General features: G+C 40.5%; 1 protein-coding gene across 2 annotated transcripts in view; it reads right to left on the bottom strand.

Moving 5' to 3' along the window:
• PRKG1 (protein kinase cGMP-dependent 1) overlaps positions 1 to 17,669 on the bottom strand; it is a 1,362,786-nt gene extending 1,345,117 nt beyond the window's left edge. Inside the window, exon 1 of one of the 2 annotated variants that reach the window (XM_039327748.1) lies at positions 16,837 to 17,669. In XM_039327748.1, coding sequence (XP_039183682.1) covers positions 16,837 to 17,102 — 266 coding nt within the window. In that variant the 5' untranslated portion in view covers positions 17,103 to 17,669. The remainder of the gene's footprint in view (positions 1 to 16,836) is intronic. The other variant, XM_039327751.1, reaches the window with a different exon arrangement.
• Between the last annotated feature and the right edge of the window lie 6,604 nt (positions 17,670 to 24,273).

Here is a 24,273-nt window from a genome sequence, read left to right on the forward strand (position 1 = left end):
AAAATAAGGCAAGGAAGTTGAAACAAATCTTTAAAGCGGACAAGTCCAGTATGTATCTGCATTACTAGGAAAAATTCCATTTCTGGTAAATAGTGAAGTATACCACCCTTTCAGACTAGATATGTGCCAACTGAAATGATAATAGCAGTAACCCAAAAGTGGTGTGAATCAGGTTTAACCATAAAATCTTAGGCAATTGATACTACAGGAATTTCTTACTTAACAACCATAATTGGGACCAGTAAGTCCTTCACTAAATGATGCAGTTGTTAAGCAAAACATTATATCACCACGCTGGACTTATAACCTAAATCACCCACCATCGTTAAAGAAAATGTCAGATAATCATGATGTTACTGCTGGCTTTTCCATTGACTCCGTTTGTCAGAAGCCGGTTGTGAAGTGCGCAAATTGTGATTTTGTGACTGCAAGGCATTGCAATGCTTGTAGACACCTGCTGCTTGCAAACACCCAACTCTTGATAAAGTGACCACAAGATGCTACGATGGTAGTAAACATCTGCCAGTTGTAAGGCATCTGAATTTTGATCATTTGACTGCAGGATGCTACAATGGTCATAAGTATGAAGACCAGTCATAAAGATACTTTTTCTGCACTTTAACTTCAAATGGTTGCTAAACAGGGCAGTTGTTAAGCAAGGACTAGCTGTATTCAACTGAGAAAAATCACAGCTATGTAAAAATAGACTTTACTTTTGCAAATCTGTTTTTAATACAAAATAGAGGGCTTCATAAAATTGTATTTTACAAAAGCTTTTAGCAGCCTTTTGGATAACGACGTTATATAGGCAATTAGGCAATTCGGCTGCATACTAATCTATCCAACCATAATTATTAATTTTTTAATCTTGTCCTCCCGACAAATAATGCTCAAGATGGCTAATAATAATTAAAATAAAATATTAAAATAACTATAAAGTACAGTGTAGAAACAAGGCAGAAAAAAGACTGGGTTAACTGAAGCAATTATAGTTCTCACAGTAGCCGTAAATGAATATCAATCAAGCCAAAAACATGACTGACTTATAGTGTGTTTGCTATTGATGAAGGTTTCCTAGAGGAGTGGATGATTAGATAGGCCACTTGATCAACTGAGGAGCAAAAAAAAAAAAAAAAAAAATGATAATCCACTTCTCAAGTTCTTGGCAAATACAAAAGAATACTAAAAATGAGATATAGCAATATTCAGTTTCCCTTACACACTTTTCCAGCTAGCTGAATTTTGTATTATTAGAAAACTTTTAGAATGTGCCATTGAGGTCATCATTGTTACAGAAATGTTTGGGTGAGGGTCTCAATCTACAATTCAACCTTCCTTCTCCCTGGGGATGCTGAGGCTGATGGTGGCTGTGCTTGGTTTAATTTCAGATTCCAATTTTTTCCTCTGTTTTAACACTAAATCTGAGTAATAGATATTTTTAGAGATTCACTGCCCATTTTTAAATTAATTTTACTTCATTCATAATGTGTTAAATATGTTTGGGAGACATAATTAATGCAAGTCTAAAGTCTCTCTGAGCATCAGTAAGGCCATCCTATCTTGTTTGGATATGTAAGTTGAACCAATTCAAGGAAAAAAAAGACAAATTTAGTCTAAGCTTATTTAGTTCTTATCAAAAATAAGGTCAATGCCAAAAGAGATAAAGTCTAATGCCGAAACAGTTAGCTTGGTAGCTTACAATATAAGCAAGCTGGAAAAGCATAATGTATATTTGTTGGTTTGGAAAAAGTGTATGATAAATTATGCTTCAGTTTTTGAATATTTTACAAGAAAATAGAGTTGATGGACTTCCGGTGGATCTGCGTTGGGCGATGGCGGCTACTTTCTAGCCGTCCTCCTGGGTAAGTGTAATGAACCGCTATGAACAGCAGACATCAGCTGTTCAGCGGTTCAAAATCCCCCTCCCGGGCAAAGGGGGGGGCAGAGGGTAGTCTGAATAGTGGTAGAGCCTCTTATGTACCCCCAATTTTCCTTTTTTGGGGGTGATAGAGTGCTCCCACGGAGTTCAGACTGTCTCCGCTTCCCAGCTGCTTTTGTCCTTGGGACAAAACAAGCCCTCGCAGCCACCTCCGCGTTTAAAATGATCTAGTGAGTTTTTTTTAAGAAGCGGACAGAGTTGTTTAGAGGATTTATTTTTTTTGCTTTCCTTGACTTTATAGGTATTTTAAATTTAAAGGTTTATTCTTTTGTTATAGTCTTTCTTTTTATTTTTTGCTTTTTGCTGAAAGGGAAAGTAAAATGGCGATCGGCAGACTTTCTAGCGTTTTTTTTTTCGGAAAGTTAGAATGGCGATCGGCTTTTTTACCTTCTCTCTTTTTTCTTTCTTCTTTTTAAGGAATTTTTGTTGTTTAATTTTCTAAACATTATTGTTCTGGTCTGATTTTTTGTTTTTGCTTTTTGTATTTTTAAAAGGTAGGCATTTTGGTTTTTCCCCCCCCCTTCTTTTTTTCACTTTAACGATTGGAGTGTATATTCTAATTTCTTTTATTGATTTATTTTTCGCCTTCTTTGATTTTATTTTAAATCCAAAGGTTTATTGTTTTGTTTATAGTCCTTTTTTTCTACTATTTGCTTTTCTGTTGAAAGAGAAAGCAAATGGCGATCGGGAGATCTTCTAGCGTTTTTTTGGGAAGCTAGAGTGGCGATCGGCTTTTTTTTTACTTTCTCCTTTTTTTTCTTTTTAATGATGGATTTTAGAAGTATTATTATTGTTTTGGTTTGATTTGTTGCTTTGTCTTTTGTATTTTTTGTTTTGCTTTTTGTAAAGGGCAGGCATTATTTTTAAAAGGCAGGCATTTTGGTTTCCCCCCCCCCTTTTTTTTCCTACTTTAATGATTGGAGTGTATACTTTAACTTTTTGTTTTGGTTTGATTTGTGGTTTTGTCTCTTGTATTTTTAAAGGGCAGGCATTCTGGTTTTTTCCTTCCCCTTTTTCTTTTTTTTTTTTTCATTTTGTATATCTTAATTTTTTTTATTTTTTTTTCTTCTTTTTTAACTCCCTTTTTTTTATTCTTTTATTTTTCTTATTATTTTAAAGATTTTTCTTTGAGGGAGTTATGATTTTCTTTTGAAGGAATTTTTGTAATTTTTAAGAAGGAGTAAAGTTTTTTTTTAAGATGGCTCCAAAGCGTCCAGTGAATTTCACAGTTCCTAAATCTTCTGTGGCTCAGCCAACAACTGTGAAGGATATGCAACAAATGATGGAAAATTTTACAATTCAAATTAGGGCAGAAATGAAAAAGATTTTGGAAGAAAATAATAAGATTTTGAGGCAAGACATAGTTTTGGCTCTAAAAGGAGTTGCTTCTGTTCTTGAAAAGTTGAATTCCCATGTGGAAGAAGTAGCTGAAAAAGTGGAATTAATGGAGGGGAAAATTGAAAGTATGGAAAAAGAAATGGAAAACGAGATTCTTATGCTTCAATATGGTCAAATGGAATACGCCTTAAGAATTAGGGGCTTGGAAGAGTCCTTGCAAGAAGATCTGAAAGAGATGGTTGCAAAGGACTTTGCTGTAATTTTGAATAAAGAAAAAGAAGGAATACTTAGTGAAATTGAAAAACTATTTAGAGTTAATTCTGCGGTGGCAGTACAAAAGAATTTGCCAAGAGATGTGGTAATTTACTTTGGGAAGAAATCTTTACGCAATGAAATTATACAAGCTTTTTATAAGAAGAGATTTCAAATTGCTTCACAAGATGTTATAATTTTAAAGGAGATCCCATCTAAAATTTTAAGAAGAAGAAAGGAGTTTGCCTTTTTAGCAAATGAACTTAAAATGAGACGAATTTCGTTTAGATGGGATGTTCCGATTGGAATGGTGGTGAATTACCTGGGAATATGTTATAGACTTAATACTGTTTCTCAAGCAAAAGATTTTTATACTTCAGTATTGGGGGTATGTTCATCTCCATCTATTAAGTTCAAGACTTTGGAAGAAATGGATGTAGAATTACAGTTTGAAGACTCTAAAATTGGGCAACCCCTGTTTAAGAGATCTCAACATGTTCAGATTGAGGAGCAGGAGACAACCTGTGTAGCACAAAACTGTAAAGAAAAGCAGCAATTGAAGAAGAGTAATGAAATTTCACACCTAGTGATTGCTGATTCTGTGGGAGAAGCAAGACCCATAAATCCTTTGGAGCAATCTTCAAGGATGGAAGGGTCACTTGAGATGAAAAAGGGGAAATTTCAGCCTGAGGGGCGTCAACAAGTTGAGAAGAAGGGGCAGAGGAAAATCTGTGCAACATATAATTGTAAAGAAAAAGACCAACAGAATAAGGAGCTTAAGGAATCCCCACATGTACTGGCTTCTGAGTCATTGGGAGACTCAGAAAATTTGGAGCAGCTTTTGAGGACAGATCCTAAAGCAGCCTCTACCCACACAGTGGCATGCCATTGACCAGAATGGGCAGTGATGGAGGGGGGAGCACTTCTTTCGAAACATTGCATGCTGAGTGGCTGTCCCCTGTGACATCAGCTGTAATGTCAACATAACTGTTGAAACTAGGTTTATCGACGTCCACGTGTGTTTTTCTAGTGTTCCAGAGCTGTCAAAAATTTAACTTGCAGGTAGTGCCTTTCATTTCAAAGACCTCTCAACATGGCCGAGAAGAGGAAGTGTTGCCAATATTTGACAGAATACCTAAAATTGGGATTCATTCCATCTCCTTCCAACGTACAGCTTCCGTTTTGTCTTCTTTGTGAGAAAACATTTTCACATGAAGCGATAAAGCCTTCCCGACTGAAAGACCATTTGGTAAGAATTCATTTGGATAAAGCCGACAAACCGGCATCGTTTTTCCAATCCTTAAAGGCCAAGTTTGAGGGTCGCAGCACAGTTGGGAAGTTATTTGGAAAATTGTCACTCAACACCGACAAGGGGCTCATTTGTTCCTATGAAGTATCTTTGTTGATAGCAAAATGTGGCAAACCTCACACTATTGGAGAAACGCTGATTTTACCAGCAGTGAAACAGGTTGTTGCCACCATGTTGGGGCCCAACACAAACATTATCACGCAATCGATTCCTTTGAGTAATGACACCGTATCAAAAAGAATTGATGAAATAGCTGCTGATGTGTAAGAAAGGCTTATTGACACCTTGAAAAATACAGAATTCGTGATGCAGATTGATGAGTCAATGATTTGTGAAAATGAAGCCTTGTTATTGGCTTATGTCCGTTTCATCAACAGAAATGAAGAGATCAGGGAAGAACTGTTATTTGTTCGAAATTTAGCCACCGACACAAAAGGTTCTTCAATATTTAAAAAGGTTGAAGAGTTTTTTAATGAGAAAAACATCCCTTTGACAAATGTCGTGGCATGTGCAACCGACGGAGCTGCATCCATGGTTAGACGATATCGCGGATTTCAAGCTCATCTAAAATCAGTTGTAACTGGAGTTATGACTGTCCATTGCGTTGTTCATAGGCAGAACCTTGTCTCAAAAAATTTGAGTGGCCGTTTGCACGAGTGTCCACATTACATCATTAATGCTGTGAATAAAATTAAGTCGAATGCCTTGAACAACCAACTTTTTCATAAGCTTTGTGAAGAAAATGATGAGGAGTTTGAACGTCTCCTTTTGCACACCGAAGATGGCTTTCAAAAGAAAAGTGTTTGCGGCGATTCCACGAACTTTTTGACACAGTTATCGAATCCATTGACCCAAGTCTAAGTAGTTCTCTTAAACTTCGACGTCTGGATGTAGCTTATCTCGCTGATGTTTTTGACAAGCTGAATAAAGTGAACATAAAGCTGCAAGGAGATAAAATCAATTTTCTTAAGGCCAAGGCAATAATCTGTTCATTTATTTCCAAATTGGACCTCCTTGCAAGCAATATGAGTCACCAGGAGCTGTATCAGTTCTCAAGCCTTGGTAATGAACGTGAACTCCAAGGAGAAGATTTGGACGTTTTTTGCTGCCACTTGAAGCAACTAAAAGAAGATATGGATCTTCTATGATCTGATAAATCTGGAAGTGCCCACTTGGGTGCTAAATCCTTTCACAGCAGACTTTGCACAATTTCATCCCAAACTGCAAGAGCCACTGACAGATCTGAAATACAACTGTGAAGCCCAGTCACATTTTCAGAATTACGGCTACGAAGCTTTTGGGGTGAAAATGAGGAATACTTACCCAATATTGTGGGAGGAAGTTAAGTTGCTTCTTTTAGCCTTTCCTTCCACTTACTTAGTGGAGAGGGGCTTCAGCGCCATCCAACAGATCCTTTTTAAGTCAAGGAACATGTTGAAGATCTCTGAGTGCACTGATTTAAGAATGTGATTAACAAAAATGGTTTCAGACATCAAGAAATTGGAATCAGCTCACCAAGCACAGGGCAGCCATTAATGTTCTTTTTTTTTTTTTTTTTGCTTTTTGTGAACATACATTTTTTTCATTAATAATTGTCTGAGCTTTTATCGTTGTATTTGCTTGCATTGGATTTCACGTTCCAGTTTGAGTTTTCGACTTTGTTTTCGAATTTTTGTTGTGCTCTGTAAAACATTTTGTGAATCTCTTTGTATTGTACTTTTTTAGCGTGAACTCCAGTTCGATATTGTATTTTCTTTGTGTCTTTTTAATCCCTTTTACAGTGTACGTGACTATATATACTTTCCTCGAATCTTAATTTAGTTTCAGAGTTTTCATCTTGAAATTCTTAGTTCCTGCATTGCGGGTTTGTTCTTATGCCCTTTTTATGTTTCTTTTTGCATCTTAAATTTCACTTGTAATTCAATCATTAAATGTTACTGTTTTTCTTTTCAGGCATTTCACTTTCTTGCAATTGAATTTTGTTTTCAGTGGTCATTACATTTAAGTGTCTTGAAAAAATAAGATAATAATGAAATACATGTATCACGAAGTTTGGGAATAAAGTGACGGGTGGCACCAAAATTTTTCACACAGTTGAGATACGGGAAAAAGACTGAAAATAAATTATTTGCATCAATATGTCCAGATGACAATTTTAAAGAAAACAAAAAAAGTGTTTGCATAAATTGAAGAATTATTTCCTATGTTGTGATTGAGAGGGGGGCGATGACAACTTCCTCATTGGCTCAAGGGGGCGATTCGTTCAAAAAGGTTAAGAACCACTGGTTTAGAAGGAAGAAAGTCATGCAACCTTATAGTGAAAATCAGGTAAACTTCAGCAGCAGCATTTATAACCCAACAACTTGTACAGATGCAGTGGCAAAGGGCCTTTTACAGTATTAATAGAAAAGGCAGAGACAGAATAACTAGGCACATAATAGACCAGACAAACTACAATTTAAGTTGTAGCCATTCCCACTAATTTCTGATGGACATTGCTAAAAAAAAATGAGTGATCTTCCTAAAAGTTTCCATAACTTCATCTTATAGGAATGGATGTAAAATCACCATTTGAGGTAGATAAGAGAATTAACTGACAAACCAGCTCAATAAGTCTGAGTTGCCAGATATTGTATAAAAGATAATAACTAAAGAAACTGAAACTAAAGTGTTGCGTCCTTCGCGAAATGGCAAGACACGAGAAGCAGTTGTAGTTCTCAGGAACTCTTTATTCTTTAGTTCAGCTTACAGTTAGAGAACGCCGGCAACGCCCAAAACTCTCGGCCTCTTTTATAGGCCTTTCCCGGGTCAATCTGCAACTTTTGGTGCGCCAGCACCTGCGCATGCGCACAAGTACTGGCGACAGCCTGTCTGGTCCCGGGCAGCTTGCACCTGCCCGGGACTGTTTGCAATGCCCCGAGCCTGCTTGCACAGGCTCAGGACATAACATAAAGAATCTGAAATGGTGTGATCCAGATATGTCGGAATATAACTCCTATAAATTAGAACCAAAATATTTTCAAAACAAAGCTTAGCAACAGTGTCATTTCCCAATTTAACATAAACATAACATAAACAACTCTACAGGATATATGATAATGGAATGTTAAGCCAAAAACAGCTTATTAACAGTAATTATGACATATTTGTTTATTATTTCACAGATACCAGAAGCAAAAAAACTTCCAACACTATCACACAAGTGAAAGGAAGTAATTTTTCACATACCATCTTTGACCTTCTGGATGTTGTGCTCTCTTGTGTGATAATGCCTAATTATGCAATGTAATAAAAAGAACTAGTGCATGGGTATTCAACAGAAATATCAGCGTAAAAACCAAAAATATTTCCTATATTTAGCTACATCTCTGAAATAATTATGCATGTTATTTTCAACATCAGAATGAGCCCCATGCTAAATATATATGAGCATTTTCTTTTATAAAATTCTTGCTTAAAAAGGATAGTGGTCTATTATTCAATCGGTAGTTTAAATTTTTCTTATAGAAAATTTAAAAAATAACTGAAAATAAGAATTACTTTAATTTTCATATTAGTTTTCAGAGGGGTTTTTCCCCCAGCACATTCCAAATCTATATCTGGTTACAATGAACATTTGAATGGGGATTTCAGAAATAACCCATCATTAATGGGTTATTATTTTTATTTATATATCATATTTACATGGCTACCCATCTCACAAAAACATGATTCTGGCCAGCTTATCACGGTAAACTAAAAAGAAAAGTCAATAAATAATATGAAATAATAACAAATGCAAAGATGTACTATTTTTATATATACACTATTTCTTATTTTATATATCCTATTTTATACATATTTTAAAATATATTAAAATATAATTAATCTTTAATTGCATCCACAATAGGTTTATGGATTTCCCAGAGGGTTTTTTTGTTTTTGTTTTTAATCAGGACAACAATCTTAGGCTGAGAATGGCAGACCCAATTGAGTTCATATTTAACCAGAGATCTGAGCATATCTCTTCCAGTTTGAATCCAACACAAGTCAATTTCTATACTATGCCAACTTGCTTATAAAAACTGCAGATAGCATCTGCTATGTTAAAAGAGTTGTTCTATGATGCATTGGTAAGAATACCCAAAGGTGCTTTTTCAAAAGGCAACTGGACTTGTTTTTCCTTGAAGATGTTTTGCTTGTCATCCAAGAAGCTTCTTCAGTTCACAATTCACTGAAGAAGCTTCTTGAATGACAAGCAAAACATCTTCCTCAAGGAAAAAAACATAATTACCTTTTGAAAAAGCACCTTTAGGATAACCACGACCTGGATAACTGAGAATCTCCATAGACATTGGAAGGAATACCTCTTGTAAAGCAATCCAAGACCATATTATTATTATTTTTTAAAAAATTGAGGTTGGTTCTTTAATTTTAATCTGAGACAAAGCTAATGATGACTGAAAAAATGCTTCTGCTTTAATTTGTTTTAAGTAGGTGCTGCTATTCACGTTCTTGAACGCTCCAAAGCATATTTTAAAGATCAAATCTGAAACTTAGCAGAACCCCAGCATAAGTTTATCAACTTTATTTGTGTAATCACTCAGTAAGAAATAGAATACAATGACAGTGATGAAAAGAATACAAAAAAAACATATTTTGGGGAGGGAAGGGCAACAGAAAACGGAAAGAAATTATACCCTATCAGCATAAATAAATAACTGTGAGAAAATTGGTAGATTTAAACTGCATCAGCTCCTGAATGCAGTTTTAAGTCTTCTGCCTAAACTCAAGCTCAGGTTCTATCTCTTTTGGATATTTGGCAGTACATTCCCGACATCAAATAATGGATATGAATAATGAATCAACTGTAAACTATAGTGTCTCCAATTAGGCGAGTGCCAATAGCTGAAAATAGTCAGCAATGCCTAACACAAGGGATTTGTCTAGTCTACAACATACAGGGAGTCCTGTATGTTGACATCCTCTGCAGGACCACAGAACAAGCCTGGATGTGCCTCTGGACTCATCTATGCCTTTCAGGACCCAGGGGCCATTAATGGTAATTCAGTTTCAATTACTGCATCTTCCCCAGCAACTAGTTTGTTCCAATTCTCCCACTATGCAGGTCTTACTTAACAAGTTGCACAATCATAAGGTCTGCATCCTCCTTCTCTGGGTCTGTTTTTGCCCTTCAGTTTTCTCATTTGTTTGTTTTCTCATTTCGCAATAATCCAGCATGGAGAAGCCAAGAGAATGTCAATCGGCACAGATTGTCCCAGCACAGGTGCAGGGGCTGGTTCTTCCTCAAAATCAGAAATCCAGAATGTCATTTTCTACATGCCATCAGTGAAGATAACTTCTATCCATCTTTCCCTGCAATAAATCATATTTTCCAGCTTCTACATGTGCAACCAGTGCTGTCTGATTGGCCTGCAGTGGTTCATTTCACCAGAAGCAAAGGACTAGCCACTGTCCTCCCTCCTCTCTTCTCTAGGCACCGATCACTGCCATCCACATCCATTTTGTCCTGGACTGCTGGACCAGTGAAAACAGGGGTTCCCCCCCCCCTTTTTTTTTTCTTGAACCAGTCCACTGTGGAACGAATGAATGTTCCATGAATGAATGATCCCATAAGAAGAATGGTGCAACTACTCCCACCTTCTTTTTGCAAAACCATAAGTGACATAAGAGGTGGGAAGAGAAAGTAGTGAATTACAAACAAACTGTTTCTAAACAAGCGGCACTATTTAGTCATAGCAATTAATACCACTCAGCCCTACAATTCCACGTAAGGTTTATCAGATCTCCATCCATTGCTGCTTTGATTCCTTTTGTAAGCTGCACATCATAATTTCCCCCTCCTTCTTTCCAATGAAAGTCACCAAATGCTGAGAGGAGAAAAGGTCCTTGGCAACTGCACAGAGAGCTAACCAGCCGCACAAATTGGCTATGGAAGACTCAGGGATTGCTTGAAAGCAACCCAACTTTCCTCAGTGCAACCACCTTGGCATCTCTACAATGTAGTCTGCAGGTGATGATGGAAAGCAGCTGCCTGCACCTGCTGGGAGACATTCTTTCTCCCATGTAGTTGGAGATTGGTGGAGCAGCTCTCAGCCTGGAGGGCACCAGCATCATTCAGATGCCTGGATTAGCAATAGCAAGGAAGCTGCCCTAAAAACAGAGGGGCAAGAAGCTGGAGGTGGCCAGGAGGGGAGAAAGATATGTTGCAAGTAGAAGAAAGGGCTGAGGGGGAAAGATTCTGAGGTACAGTATGTGGATACAATCTGCAGAGTACAGTAAAGAAGCAAGCAAAGTCTGTACCTCTTCTTGACAATCCTATAGTAGAGGGATCAAAACAAAGTGACCTCTCCTTCCATTTCTCCTGCACTAGGATGAAGTCATGTTTGGGGCTTGTTGAAGTTGCTTAGTATGGCAGAGAGAAGGCAAGGAAATTGCTGCTTTCTCCTTCTATCCGCAGCAACAGTAAGAACAGTGAAGGGTTGCATTGAGTCCACCACCACCCGGTCATCTCACACTCAACTCAAGGGAGCAACTCCTACACTCAACAGTGGGTTGGACCTCTGATTTTTTTAAACTCTGGAGATGATTCTATACATGTATTCAAGGATCTGCCCATGGAAAAGAGAATGATTTATTCAGATGGGAAGGACCACTAATCAAGGGCTGTAGAAAGGGTGTCTTGACAGAATCCCTGACCACCACTATGACCAACAAAAGAAGGGGTTAAAATCTGGAAAGGGATTTTTTAAAACAGGGGTCTTCAAACTTGGCCCTTTTATGACTTGTGGACTTCAACTCCCAGAATTCTGGGAGTTGAAGTCCACAAGTCATAAAAGGACCAAGTTTGGAGACCTGTTTTAAAAGTTGGGTTCATTTCCAGGCACTTCACATGGGAAAGTCAAGCAGCTTAAGTTGCAGAACAGCACAGACTCCTTAAATCTGATCCACTCCATTTGTGCTGTAGTGCCATAAGGTCTGTTTCCATGTTTGAGATGTACTGAAAAGGTTGACAAGAAATTTTTAGAAGAAAACCCCATCTACGTATCATGAGGAACACATTTTCTACAAGTTCCATAATATTTGACAATGACACAGAACAGGTACAATAGAGAAAGAATGGGATTTGGCAATGGTGACAGGTAATTTTATGCTTATGTTTATGTTTCAACTTACCAATGGGTAGATAGCACTTTAATATAGTAGTGGGGAAAGGCTTAGATGCATAATCTCTATGTTGTGTTTAAGTAGTTTATTTGCTCAATTACAATTACTTTGATTCTGTGCATCTGAGATAGAAATGGAAGGAAAAGTTCAGACTACACCTTGCGCTTAAGACTAAACATAAAAGTATCTAATCAACCCTTCTTCTTTGGTCATTAAATATTAAGACATTTCCCAGAAACTTCAACTTCACTTAGAATCCCATGGGCAAAATGTTTATTCTCATTTTAACAGAGAAGCTGTATCATGTTAATTCATGCTTATCTTTTTCCAGGCTAAATCCGATTTAATGGGAAGTGCACTGTAAACCTAAATGTGTTTAATAGTAAGATATTCTGTTTATTATGGTATTAGTAAGGTATTCGGTTACTATGGGTCTTACTCCCACATACATTAACTGGGTGAACTCTCAGGCTTCTTAAATTTAAAATTAGAAGTTTACAATGTCATACATATCCACTCAAAAGTAAGTTCCACTGAATTTTCTCCAAGTACATAGAACAGGGGTCTTCAAACTTGGCCCTTTTATGACTTGTTGACTTCAACTCCCAGAATTCCTCAGCTAGGCACACTGGCTGAGGAATTCTGGGAATTGAAGTCGACAAGTCATAAAAGGGCCAAGTTTGAAGACCCCAGGTATAGAATCTCTCAATGGAGAGTTGCAACCTTTTTCTTTTTACTGATCAGAAATGGAAAATACTGCTTCTGATGAGAGAAAATAGAATACCGTATCTAACATGGTGTTAAAAATAACTAAAACATTTAAAGCCAAATGTTGTGCAGCTAAAGGAACAGGTCAGAAAAAGAGAATCAAAGCTGCCTGTGGTCTTGTTATTAAAAGGCATTCTGTTCCTTTAAACATGCTAGTGAATTTCTCCCACCCTCAATTCCAACCATTACGATCTCCATATATTATACTTGTCATAACTCCCTGCTACAGTGACTCAGTGTGCTGAAAATAAACTTCATGGCTTCGATTGGAAAGCAGGAATCCAAATGCTAAGGAAGAAAAAAAAAGTTTTACCCTATGTCCTAGTGTAAACCACAAAGAAAGAGGAAGTCAGGGCTTAATAATTCCAATAAATATTAGAAGAAGAAGAAAAAATCTTGATATCTGATAAATGTAAAACTCTCTGTTCCCCTCTTGATTGGAAAAGAGCAGGAAGGAATGGCATCCACTGCCTTGCAAAAACCTCTTTCAAAATCATTTTCCAGTGGGAATATCAGGCTCGTGGAACCCTAACTTTAAAATCCTATATTTACAAACCCAGTTTAATATTAACACAAGACCTACAGTAGTCTCTTTCAAGTGAACCTCTGGCCTTGAAAGCAGGACTTTCAAAATTCATAAAATAACCTCAGTCATTAACACGATTTTTTTTTTAAAAAAAGATGGCAAAATGTAGCAAAGACTCCTGTACCTCCCTTTAAATAAAGAGGAGGAGGGGGGTGTCTAGTGACCTGCATGTCTTAAAGATGCTGACAACCTGCCCCAATTTTAGCTGCACAACTCCCAAACTCCAGTAGTTTTGAGAGGACACGCTAACCAGAAATAGCCTAAAAATGAAGCCAAATCTGAAAGCACATTCAGTTTTTCAAGCCACAGTTGACACTGCAAAGAAGCCAGTTTTTAATCACACCCTTCTGGCTTTTCTTGCATGGGATGCGTGTCACAATTTAATAGAAACCACTGGTCATTTTGCTGACCATAGACCTCCTTAACAGAGACAATCCTTCCCTGTTCCACCTTACCTGCTTTTCTCTCCACACCAAAATGCTTTTTTTTTTTTTTTTTAAGAAGCTGGCCTACTGTACAGTGATTCTTCCATGTTTGGAGATAAGGGTTTTTGGGGTTTTTTTTTTTAGATTTTATTGTTGCTAATTTCTGTTGTTAAGTGAGACATGTGTTAAATGAGTTTTGCCCCATTTTACAGCTTTTCTTGCCACAGTTGTTAAGTTGATAAGTTAGTAACCTGATTGTTAAGTGAATCTGGCTCTCCCATCTACTTTGCTTATCAGAAGGTTGCAAAAGGGGATCACATGACCCCCGGGGGACACTGCAACGGTCATAAGTATGAACCAGTTGGCAAGCATCTGAATTTTGATCGTGGGGATGCTGCAAAGGGCGAAACTATGAAAAACGCTCGTAGGTCACATTTTTCAGTGCCGTTGTAACTTTGAACTGTCACTAAACGAACTGCTGTAAATCGAGGGCTACCTATACAAGGACATAATCTGACTAAGCCATTTTAATTTATTAAAAAGAAACCCCAATTAATTGGACAGCTTACATAAATGATCAATAAGTGCCTGAACACAACTCAGCAGAGATATTGGAAGATAAATTATGATGGTTGCGGATAAACGTTGTTTTCCATAGTTACCCTTCTTATATTTACCACCTTCCACTGTCTTTCCTATCACAGCAAATTCACCGAGTAGGAGGTGATATAGCTGAATTATTTATTTTAATAAATGGCTCCAAGGACTAAAGAGTCATCCATCTGAAAGATATTTCTTTCCCACAATGGAATCAACTCACCTAAAACGGTGCCCTTCAGTAAGTACAGATGTACCTGCTAAAAAACAAAGCCAGATGTGCACTTTTAACCTCTTTCTTGAAAATGATGGTTTCATTCATGAATAAATAACTAAGGAAATCAGAGAGTATCACTATTAACTATCACTATCAGGGCAAAGCAGATGGTATCACTCTCAGCAATTATTACATCACTATTAGTAGTCATTTTTATTATCTGCCATTTTATACACCTCATGGCACTTTTACAAATAAGAGCTCCCTGTCTGAAGAGCTTATTGTTAAGCATAAAATGAAAGAAATAAAGCAGGATCACCTCCTCCTCAACATCCTATTACTGTGTTTTATTGTAGGCCACCCAGAGACACGGTGTCCATGTTGGGCAGGCCTAAAAATGTTGAAATAAGTACATAAAATAAATACATAACAAGGAGGGGAATGGAATGAGGTCCCTGCAGAACATTAAAGGTTCTCAATATATCCTTCAAATAAAATACAAGGGAATTGAAAGTCCCCAGCTGTTCTGAAGGCATGTTTTTCAGCTGCTGGCTCCATCAGCCTTAGGAGGGAGGGAGAGAGAGAGAGAGAGAGAGAGAGTCTGAGAGAGAGAGAGAGAGAGAGAGAGAGAGAGAGAGAGAGAGAGAACGAACTTCCTTGACCCTCTTGCTTCCGGATAACTTTAGTTACAGAATAGAGCTGGAAGGGATCTTGGAGGTCACCTAGTCCAACCCTCTGCTCCAGCAGGGGACCCTATACCATTTCAGACAAGTGGCTGTCCAATCTCTTCTTAAAAGCCTCCAGTGATGAAGCACCCACAACTCCAAGCTGCCCCATTGGTTAACCTCAGATACAGCACTTGTCAAGAGCACGGGGCGGGGGAGGGAACGTGGGTTCGGAATCGCCGGTGTCAAAATGCTTTTTTAAAGAGACGCACCCAAAGAAGCAGTTGGTCCGCGGCACTGTAACAATAACCACTCCCCTCCCCAGCTCTAAATGCTGGTAGATCCGGACGAAACAACCAGGCCAGGCGCGGCTCCTCCAAATCTCCCTGCCCCGCAATCGAGTCAGGCACGCGCAAAGCCCGGGCCAGCTCCATCCCGCGCGCGCCCGCCTGACTCCGCTAACTTTCCCAGCCCGCGCACAGCCGCAACTCTCGCTCCCAACCGAGGCTGGACGGCTCGGCCACGGCGGGGCTGATCAAAAAAAAGAGAAGGGCGGGAGGAGGAAGGGGAGGGAGGGGTAGAGAGGCGCAGCTTAATGGGATATTCAATATCCTGCAACGCGCATTTTCTTGCTCTGCACTTCCAGGGACTTAAAAGCTTCTAATGCACTTCCTCCCGCTAATGTCCACAGGGGATTTAATGCGGAGGCCGATCGATGGCGCTTCTTCTCTAGTGTCCGGGACTTTTTTTTTTTTCTTCCTCTCTTTTTTTCTTTTGCAAAAAGCAGAGCCGCCGCCAGCTGGACAGGGTGGGGATGAGGCGGGCGGGATGCTGGAAGGGAGGGAGGGAGGAAAGACTGCTGAAGAAGAAGAGGGAGGGAGGGCTTTGACTTTCTCAACGTCTCTCCCCTCCTCCTTTAATCTCCCAGCTTCCTCACTCGCACAGCCCTCCTCCTCCTCTCCCCCCCCCCCTCCGTGGGAGCAGCGCTTTCTGAAGGCGCCGGGAAGAAAGGAAGGGCGAAGCGACTTCGGCGACAGCCACTGAGCATGCCCGGTCGTTCGGGCACGCTCAACAAAAATAGAAAGGCAGCCAGGGCTGCCAAAGGATGGGGGCTCAAGCGGCACCGCACTCGCTTGGCGTGGGCTTGGCAGGAGCGAGAAGTTTAGGGTCACGCGGAGCGGGCAAGGGGGAGAGGGGAAAACAGCAGGGGCTGTTGCCGCTTTGCTTGGTTTTTCTTCGCCGGACTTTTCTGCACGACCCTCGGGCGGCACGTGATGGGCTGGGCAGATATGCGTTGCTTCTCCGGAGCCCCGCCAGCCTTTCGGGACAAGTTTCCCCACTCCCCCGCCCGTCTCCCCACCTGGAGGTTTGGCGAGCAGCAGGCGAGGTGGCCAAGGGCGCCCGAGGGCTGCGCCCACTCGAACTCCGCCCCCAAGTCGCTGCAGCCCTCCAGCCCGGGAGGAGACCCGGGTGCAAAACGTGACACATTTAAACACGTGCAAAAACTCCCCTCTTCTTTCTCTTCTTTACCCCCAACCAAACCCACCCCTCGCCGCCCCGCATTGCCCCCTACCTTTCGGATTTGGTGAACTTCCGAAAAGCCTGCCTGAGATCGTGGAAAGAGCGGTAGGTCTGCGGCTCGGCGGAGATGCCTTGAGCCCGGGTGGTGCGGGGTCCGATGTGAGTGGTGGGCGCGGGCAGGACGGACTGACACTTGTGCAGCTTCCTCTTCAGCTCCTGGATCTCCTCGTCCTTCTCCGACAGGCGCTTCTCCAGCTCTTTAATCCGATCATCCTTTAACAGCAAAAGCTTGGCGAAGTCCCCTTCCAGCTCGCTCATGGCTCCCCCGGCCCCGGCCCGGCTGCGCGGCGTTTCAACTTTGTGGTCCCGGAGGAGTCGAGCGAGTAAAAAGCAGCGGCAACGACCCAGGCGAGCGGAAAGTGAATGGAGCCTCTGAGAGAGAGCGCGAGAGAGAGAGAGAGAGAGAGAGGAAAGGGAAAGTCAGTCCGAGAGGCAGCAGGAGAGATCTGCTGTCACTAATGGGTAGTGGTGAGCGGCTTTCTTCGATCCACTTACTGCTGAATGGGCTGTAAATGGAGGCAACAGGATGAGAGGGCTGAGATCACCGAGGGGAGAGTTGTTGAGTGCTAATCTGGAAGCCTCTCTTGGGACCTGGTGATTATCTTTCATTGAGAAAGCAATTAAAACTCTGCTGCTTCTCTGGCTGGCTGCCCTTGATACCTACCTTCCGGATTCGCTGGGGGAGGAGAAGGTTGGTGGAAAAAGACATTTTAATAATAGCAGTTAGAGTCCATCATACTCCTCATCAGGACACAACATCAATCTCTCTCTCTCTTTCTCTTCTCTCTCTCTTTTTCTCCTTTCTCTTCTCTCTCTTCTTTCTCTCTCTTCCCTCTTTCTTCTCTCTCTTTCTCCTCTCTTTCTCTTCTCTCTTTCCTTTCTTTCTCTCCTCTTTCCTCTTCTCTTTCCTCTCTCTTTGTCTTCTCTCTCTCTTCTCTGTCTTCTCTCTCCTCTCCCTCCTCTCTCTCTCTCTCTCTCTCTCTTTCCTTCACACACAGACATGCACAACACCCCCTACGTGTTAACTGGGACATACAAGAAGAGGGGCAAAAGAAAGGGATTAACGCCTCCCGGTGCCACTTTTCAAGATGTGATCCTTGAAATAGCAACAATTATTACCATGTGGTCTAAAGGGTCAGGCTGTTGTAACTGGAGCCACAGATTTTTTTTATTTTTTTAAAATTAGATGCCCTTCATAAATTATTGAAGGATTTTTTTCCTCTTCATCTTTATCATCTTTTTTGGTCATAAACTACTGAAATCGATCAATCTTAGCTTTCACAATGACTGATAGGTTTAAAGGATGTCAGCCCTTTGGGTGAGCTCTTTTCATCAGCTTTTAGAGGCCCTGTGGAGTTTGGAATATTGTAAACATGTATCGTCCCTGGAAGTTGAGGGACTTTGCAAAGTACCTTCTTAGAGCATCGCTGAAACATGCAGGCAACAGTTCTTTTCTCATGTCTTTATTCACGGCTGCTTCAAAGATATGCTGCTTTTGAACAGGATCAACTGTTATGGAATTGGGTATGCCAGGGGTCCTCAATCTTGGCAACTTTAAGACTTGTGGACTTTAACTCCCAGAATTCCTCAGCCAGAAAAGTCTTAAAGTTGTCAAGATTGAGGACCCCTGGTGTATGCCATAATTTCAGGTAGTCCTCATATTACAATCATTCATTTAGTGACCATTGGAAGTTACAACAGTGCTGGTCCTCACACATACAACCATCAAGGCATCCTCAGTCACGTGATCAAAATTTGGCCACTTGGCAACCAGCATGTATTTAAAATGGTTGCAGCCTCCAGGGTCATGTGACTGTCATCTGCAACCTTCCCAGCCACCTTCTGATAAGCGAAGTTAATGGGGGAAGTGGGATTCTCTTAATGACCGCACAATTCACTTAAACAGCTGTGCTGATTTGCTTAACAACTGTGGCAAAAAAGGTCGTAAAATCAAGTGCAACTCACTCAACAATTGCCTCGCTTTGCACTGGAAATTCTGGCTCCCATTGCGGTCATAAGTCAAGGACTACCTATAGTTTTGTAACTACTTTTCTCCAATGTCATCATAAAATCTTCTGGTAGATGATTTATTCAGTTGGGAACATACCAAAGAGCTATGATTTAGTTAAATATGATTGATTGAATATGCCAGCATTGGTTTATAGTTCTTACATTGCAAAGTTATAAACCATGATATGTAATTGCAAGAGACACATCTTCAACCATTCAAAACTGGGTCAGGGAAAAAGGGATTGAGATATCTATTGCCATATTTTAACTGTAGTTGGTTCATGCCAACCAGGCTGGATGGATTGCCAGTTTTTAGGGATTGGCAGATCACTGTAATTTAAAATCCCTCCACTGAAGCAGCATGGAAAGGTTGACCAATATTCTGGCTCCTATCTGGCTGATGGGCCAAGTCAACCCCATCTTTAGAATCTGGTAGGAAGAGTACTGGTGGAATCACCCACCAACTCTCAGTGCTACAGAGAGTTTGGACCCTGCACTCTTCTCAGTGGAACTCCCCTCCACTAGAAGGCAGTATCAAAGGAATGGAAAGTAAAATCTCCTTCAACTTGAGCTTGACTCCAGGTGATCTAGTGGACAAGCCTATGCAATTTTCTTGGAAGTGGTTTACCACCATTTTATTCTGGAATGTTTTTCCACTTCTGAGTCAGCCTGTACCCTGATCATTTCCTAAGCTTAGTACTAATTCTATAGTTTCATTGGCCAAACAAGACCAGCTGAATGCTGTATGGAGCATGAAGGGATAGTTTTATCATATCTTAAGCCTTTGGGCTATCTCTCTCTCTGTGTCTGTGTGCATGTGTGTTAATATTTTCCCTAATATCTTTTAATGCCAAGTTGACCTTTTTCTCTCATACTCAGTGGACATTTTTGATGACTATCTCAATCTTTTTCAGGTTATTCTCAGCCAACATTTGGCTGCTTTTCAGCTTACTGCTATTGCACAAGGGAGGGGGAGGAATGGAAGGAGAGATGATCTATTAATTTTGTCCATCCCAGGATACTACTAAGGGACCTAGATGTTTCAGAGAAAGTTTTTTCCTAGAGATCTGGTAGGCAGGTTGATAGGGGTTTAGTTGCTGCCCAGGGAGAGTGTGTAGTATGGATCTTGGACTGTGTTGCTTCCATATAGTTGCTTCCTGTTTGATGATTCCATGGTGTTCCCTGCTTTGAGAGATGAAATAACAGAAGAGATATCTTAAGAGGAGAGCAAATCCCACTCTACATGAGTGGGATAATGTATATTAGGCATTACATTATGATGATAAGAGTAGCAAAACTGCAGTTAGTGGGCCATGGGCTTTAAATGATAACATCTTTTACTGGGGAGGGCAGGTCACAAGGATATCTACATGGCCACTTGAGGAATACTCTAAGTAAGTGGATAATGTTGCTTGGATTGGTTCTAAATTTCCAACTAGGCAGGTTTTGTCAAGTTGGCCAATGCCTAGTCTTGTCCTATTACCTGCACAGTGTTTGATCCTGTGGCTCCTAAAGAATTTGACTTCATAACTGAGTCTGACTACTTGTTTGTTAGATCTATGTCCATCCATGCAGTGGTAAATTTATCATTAAAAGAGGACCTTGAATGATGGCAAGAAGCCAACAGTTCTGGACAATTTTTATCTACGTTTTGGACATTTTTGTCCAATTTCCAGCATTCTTTTATAGGGTACATTTGATGAGAAAATGGTCAAGCTGCAGTTCCAGAGGAGCTTGGAAAAAAGTAAATAATATGGACTCAGTTGGATTTCAAGCTGGGGACAGAGAGACAGTATAGATTGCACGTGGTGACTTTTGATAGGACTAGGAGGGTAGTGTTGCATCCACCCTAGACCTCCATTATCCCTCAGTGGATTTCCATATCATTGCTTGTGGTATCCTTTTGAACTGTGGGATCCTTGTGGACTATTATTGGGCTTGGGAGTAAGATTCAATGATGTTGCATCAGTTTTTTTTTCTTTTTTCTGTAACTAGTTACAGTCAGTATTGAGTGGTAGAAAGGGGGTTAGTCCAAAGCTTCTGACCTATATGGTACTTCAGGGAGTCCATCATCCCTCCTGTTTAAGATCTGTATGAAATGGCTATGTGAGGGCATCTGCCGTATATCTCAATACTTGGTCAACATAATAATATTATTAAGATTTTGTCCCAGAGCCTGCTGGCTGTTTGAGTATGGATGGTGAGGTATAGGACAAGACCTTATGGCTATATTCATGCTTCTTCAAATGGTTCTTTCAGTTCTCTGTCTTTGATTTTGAATGGAGTGGCAGTCCCCAAACAGGGTGGCTGCCTATATTGGCGAGGCGTGAGGAGGTCCTGTACTCACAGCTCCTGTTCAAAGAGCAGGTGGCTGTGTGGTGATCAGAAGGGCTTCACACAGATCTGTTTGGTGCATTAATTGTGCCTTGTCCTGATCTGGAAGTCCTTTGTTATGGTCACTTATGTCTTGGTCATCTCCCACATGGATTGTTGCAATGTACTGACTTTAAAGAACTTTCTTTAAATATACTTGGAAGTTATTGAGGGTTCACAGTATGAGGTGCAGTGCAAGCAATTATACATGCACTTTGGTACTCCCAGGTAACACATCTACTACGTGAGCTGCACTGGTTACCAGTGAGTTTCCAGATTGGCTCTCACCTTGAAACCCTTCATCTCTCCCATCATTTTTCCCTACCCACTAGGATAGGATACGATACGATGGGATGGGGTGGGGTAGGATAGGATAGGGTAGGATAGGAAATGGTAGGATAGGATAGGGTAGGGTAGGAGAGGATAGGGTGGGGTGGGGTGGGGTTCAGTGTGGTAGGATAGGTTAGGTTAGGTTAGGATAGGATAGGATAGGATAGGATAGGATAGGATCCCATCCATTAAGCAATGTCACCTGATAGGATCCAGGAAGCAACCGCTCTGCTGTTGCTCCTGCCCTTGGGAATAGCATTTTCCTAGAGGTACAGATAGCTCTCATTTTTTAAATTATATCTAGAAATCTCTTTGTTTTTTTCCAAAGTTCTGGGGTTGGTTGGGATGTGTCCTTGTACTATATACACCCTCTGGTTTAATTAGAATATGCTTGTTCCCCTCTTTTATTTTTACTTCTACTTTTTTTTAATTTAAAATACTGTATCTGTTTTTAATTTGCTTGTTGCCTAGAGTTAGTGTTAAGTTGGACAGCCTTATAAATCTAAGTAAAAAAGTGGCATAATTTGGATCTATATGAATTAAGTTATGGTTATTTTTGCTTCGGAGCCTCATGCATCACTATGCACTTATATTTGGCTTTGACCATTTCATGAAGTTTGAAAAGATCTTTCCATGCCACTTTAGAATCTAAATTTGGATTTTATAAGAACTTGGTGTCATCCGGAAACATAGCAACCACTATTCACACATGGTGTAATAAGGTCACTTTTCTGAATCCATGGCCTTTAAAGGACTTCTCACATTCAGAAGCTATCAATAATTTTGTTGACTAATGCAGATTTTCTCTACCTATTTAGTCATAGATAGGTTCAGACTATAACTCTCATTTTAACGACAAAGAATTTTGGGAACTATAGTCATAGTACTTTTGGAGGGCACCAGATTGTGTAAAACTGAACTATACTGTGGATGAAGGCAATGGGAAACCACTTCTATTATCTAGGCATCAACAAGGAAATACCCATTTGCTTCTCAAGAGTCAGGATGGACTTGAGGAAGACTTTATTTTTAATAATTAGTAGCATGTGCACTACTGAGAGTATTCATGTATTTGAATTAGAATTCATAATAGTCATTGTGTGAGGAGAATTCTGTTTCTGCTGTTAATTAATGGTAAGCTTACCAAGCAAGGTAGATAAACAATGCCTGAGGTACAAGCAGGCACCTGTGGCATGGACCTGTAATGAATTTAATGCTCCATCTAAGATATATTTATTCAGAAGAAAAGTCCAGTGTGTTAAAGGGGAATAATTCCCAAGCTTGTTTGCAAAATTAATAATCCAAACTAGACCATAGCCATGAGAGATTTCTATCTTCATTCAGAATATTCAAAATGAAGCCTCTTTTTCCCCCCAAAAAAATATTTTAAGTCTATAATCTCTGTAGTTTTGAACATACAAGGATATAGAGATTGTATGGTTTCCAGTTGTTCATGAAAGGATAGTGTTCATGTTTTTCTGAAGTGGTTTCTCTCTTCTTTTAAATCCAGTTAAACAGTCCATACCCCACTGGGTCATGCCTTCAGAGATATTTCCTAAATAGAGAAGCAGAATAATCTCGGGTGGCACCTTCCAATTTCCTTCCAGTTTCCCCATTGAGTTCCCTTGTGGGAAGCTGGCAGGATGCATCGGGAATTTTCCTTTATGCCTGCCCGCTTGCTTGCTTGCTTGCCTGCCTGCCTGCCTGCCTTCTCTCTCTCTCTCTCTCTCTCTCTCTCTCTCTCTCTCTCTCTCTCTCTCTCTCCTTTCCTTACTTCCTCACTGTTCCTCCCTCTTCCTTCCTTCCTTCCTTCCTTCCTTCCTTCCTTCCTTCCTTCCTTCCTTCCTTCCTTCCTTCCCTCCCTCCCTCCCTCCCTCCCTCCTTCCATTCTTCTTTGCTGTTTCTTTCTTTTCATCCTCCCTCCCTTCCTTTCACTCTCTTTCATCCTTCCTTCCATCCTTTCTTCCCTTTCTTCCCACTCCTTCCTTCCCTACTATTCCTCCTTCTTTCTCCCTATCATTCCACTCTTCCTTTTTTCCCCTCCCTTTTCCCCTCCCTTTCTGCTGTTCCTTTCTTTCTCACTCCCTCTCTCCCTTCCTTTCTTCCTGCCATCTCCCCCTTCCTTTCTTTCCTGCTTCTGTCCCTCTTTCCCTCTCTCCCTCCATCCCCTTTCCTTTATTCCTTCCTTCCCTCCCTCCCTCCCTCCCTCCCTCCCTATCATTCTGTGATTATCTTCATTCCTTCTTTCTCTCCCTCTCTCTCTCCCTAAAATTCTTTCCAGGTTCCTGTTAAGTCCTTGAGTTAATGGCCAACGCATTCTGTAGCCAATAGTTCTTTATTCTTCTTCTGCTCACTCGAACAACTCAGAGGCTCGCAGGCCTCTCTTTAATATATAGGGATTCCCGGGCAAAAAGGTTACAATGAGAAAATGGTGCACTTTCACGCCTTGCACATGCACGCAGGCTGGCGCTGCTTAGTCTGGTCCCGGGCAACTTGCAACAGCCCAGGACCATAGCAACGTCCCGAGCCTGCTTTTGCAGGCTCAGGACACGACACCCCTTCCCCCCAGATAAAGCTTACTCTATACACATATGCGACCTCTCTGAAGGGACGTGGTATCCTAATTCAACACTAAAATGTATGTTACTCCAGGATCACACTTTTGTATGATACCGTGCTATCGTTTTGGAATTATGGAGCTTGACACTCACAATTC

This window comes from Crotalus tigris, unplaced genomic scaffold (genome assembly GCF_016545835.1).
Source record: "Crotalus tigris isolate CLP2741 ecotype Arizona unplaced genomic scaffold, ASM1654583v1 scf7180000024366.3429058, whole genome shotgun sequence".
NCBI lineage: Eukaryota > Metazoa > Chordata > Lepidosauria > Squamata > Viperidae > Crotalus > Crotalus tigris.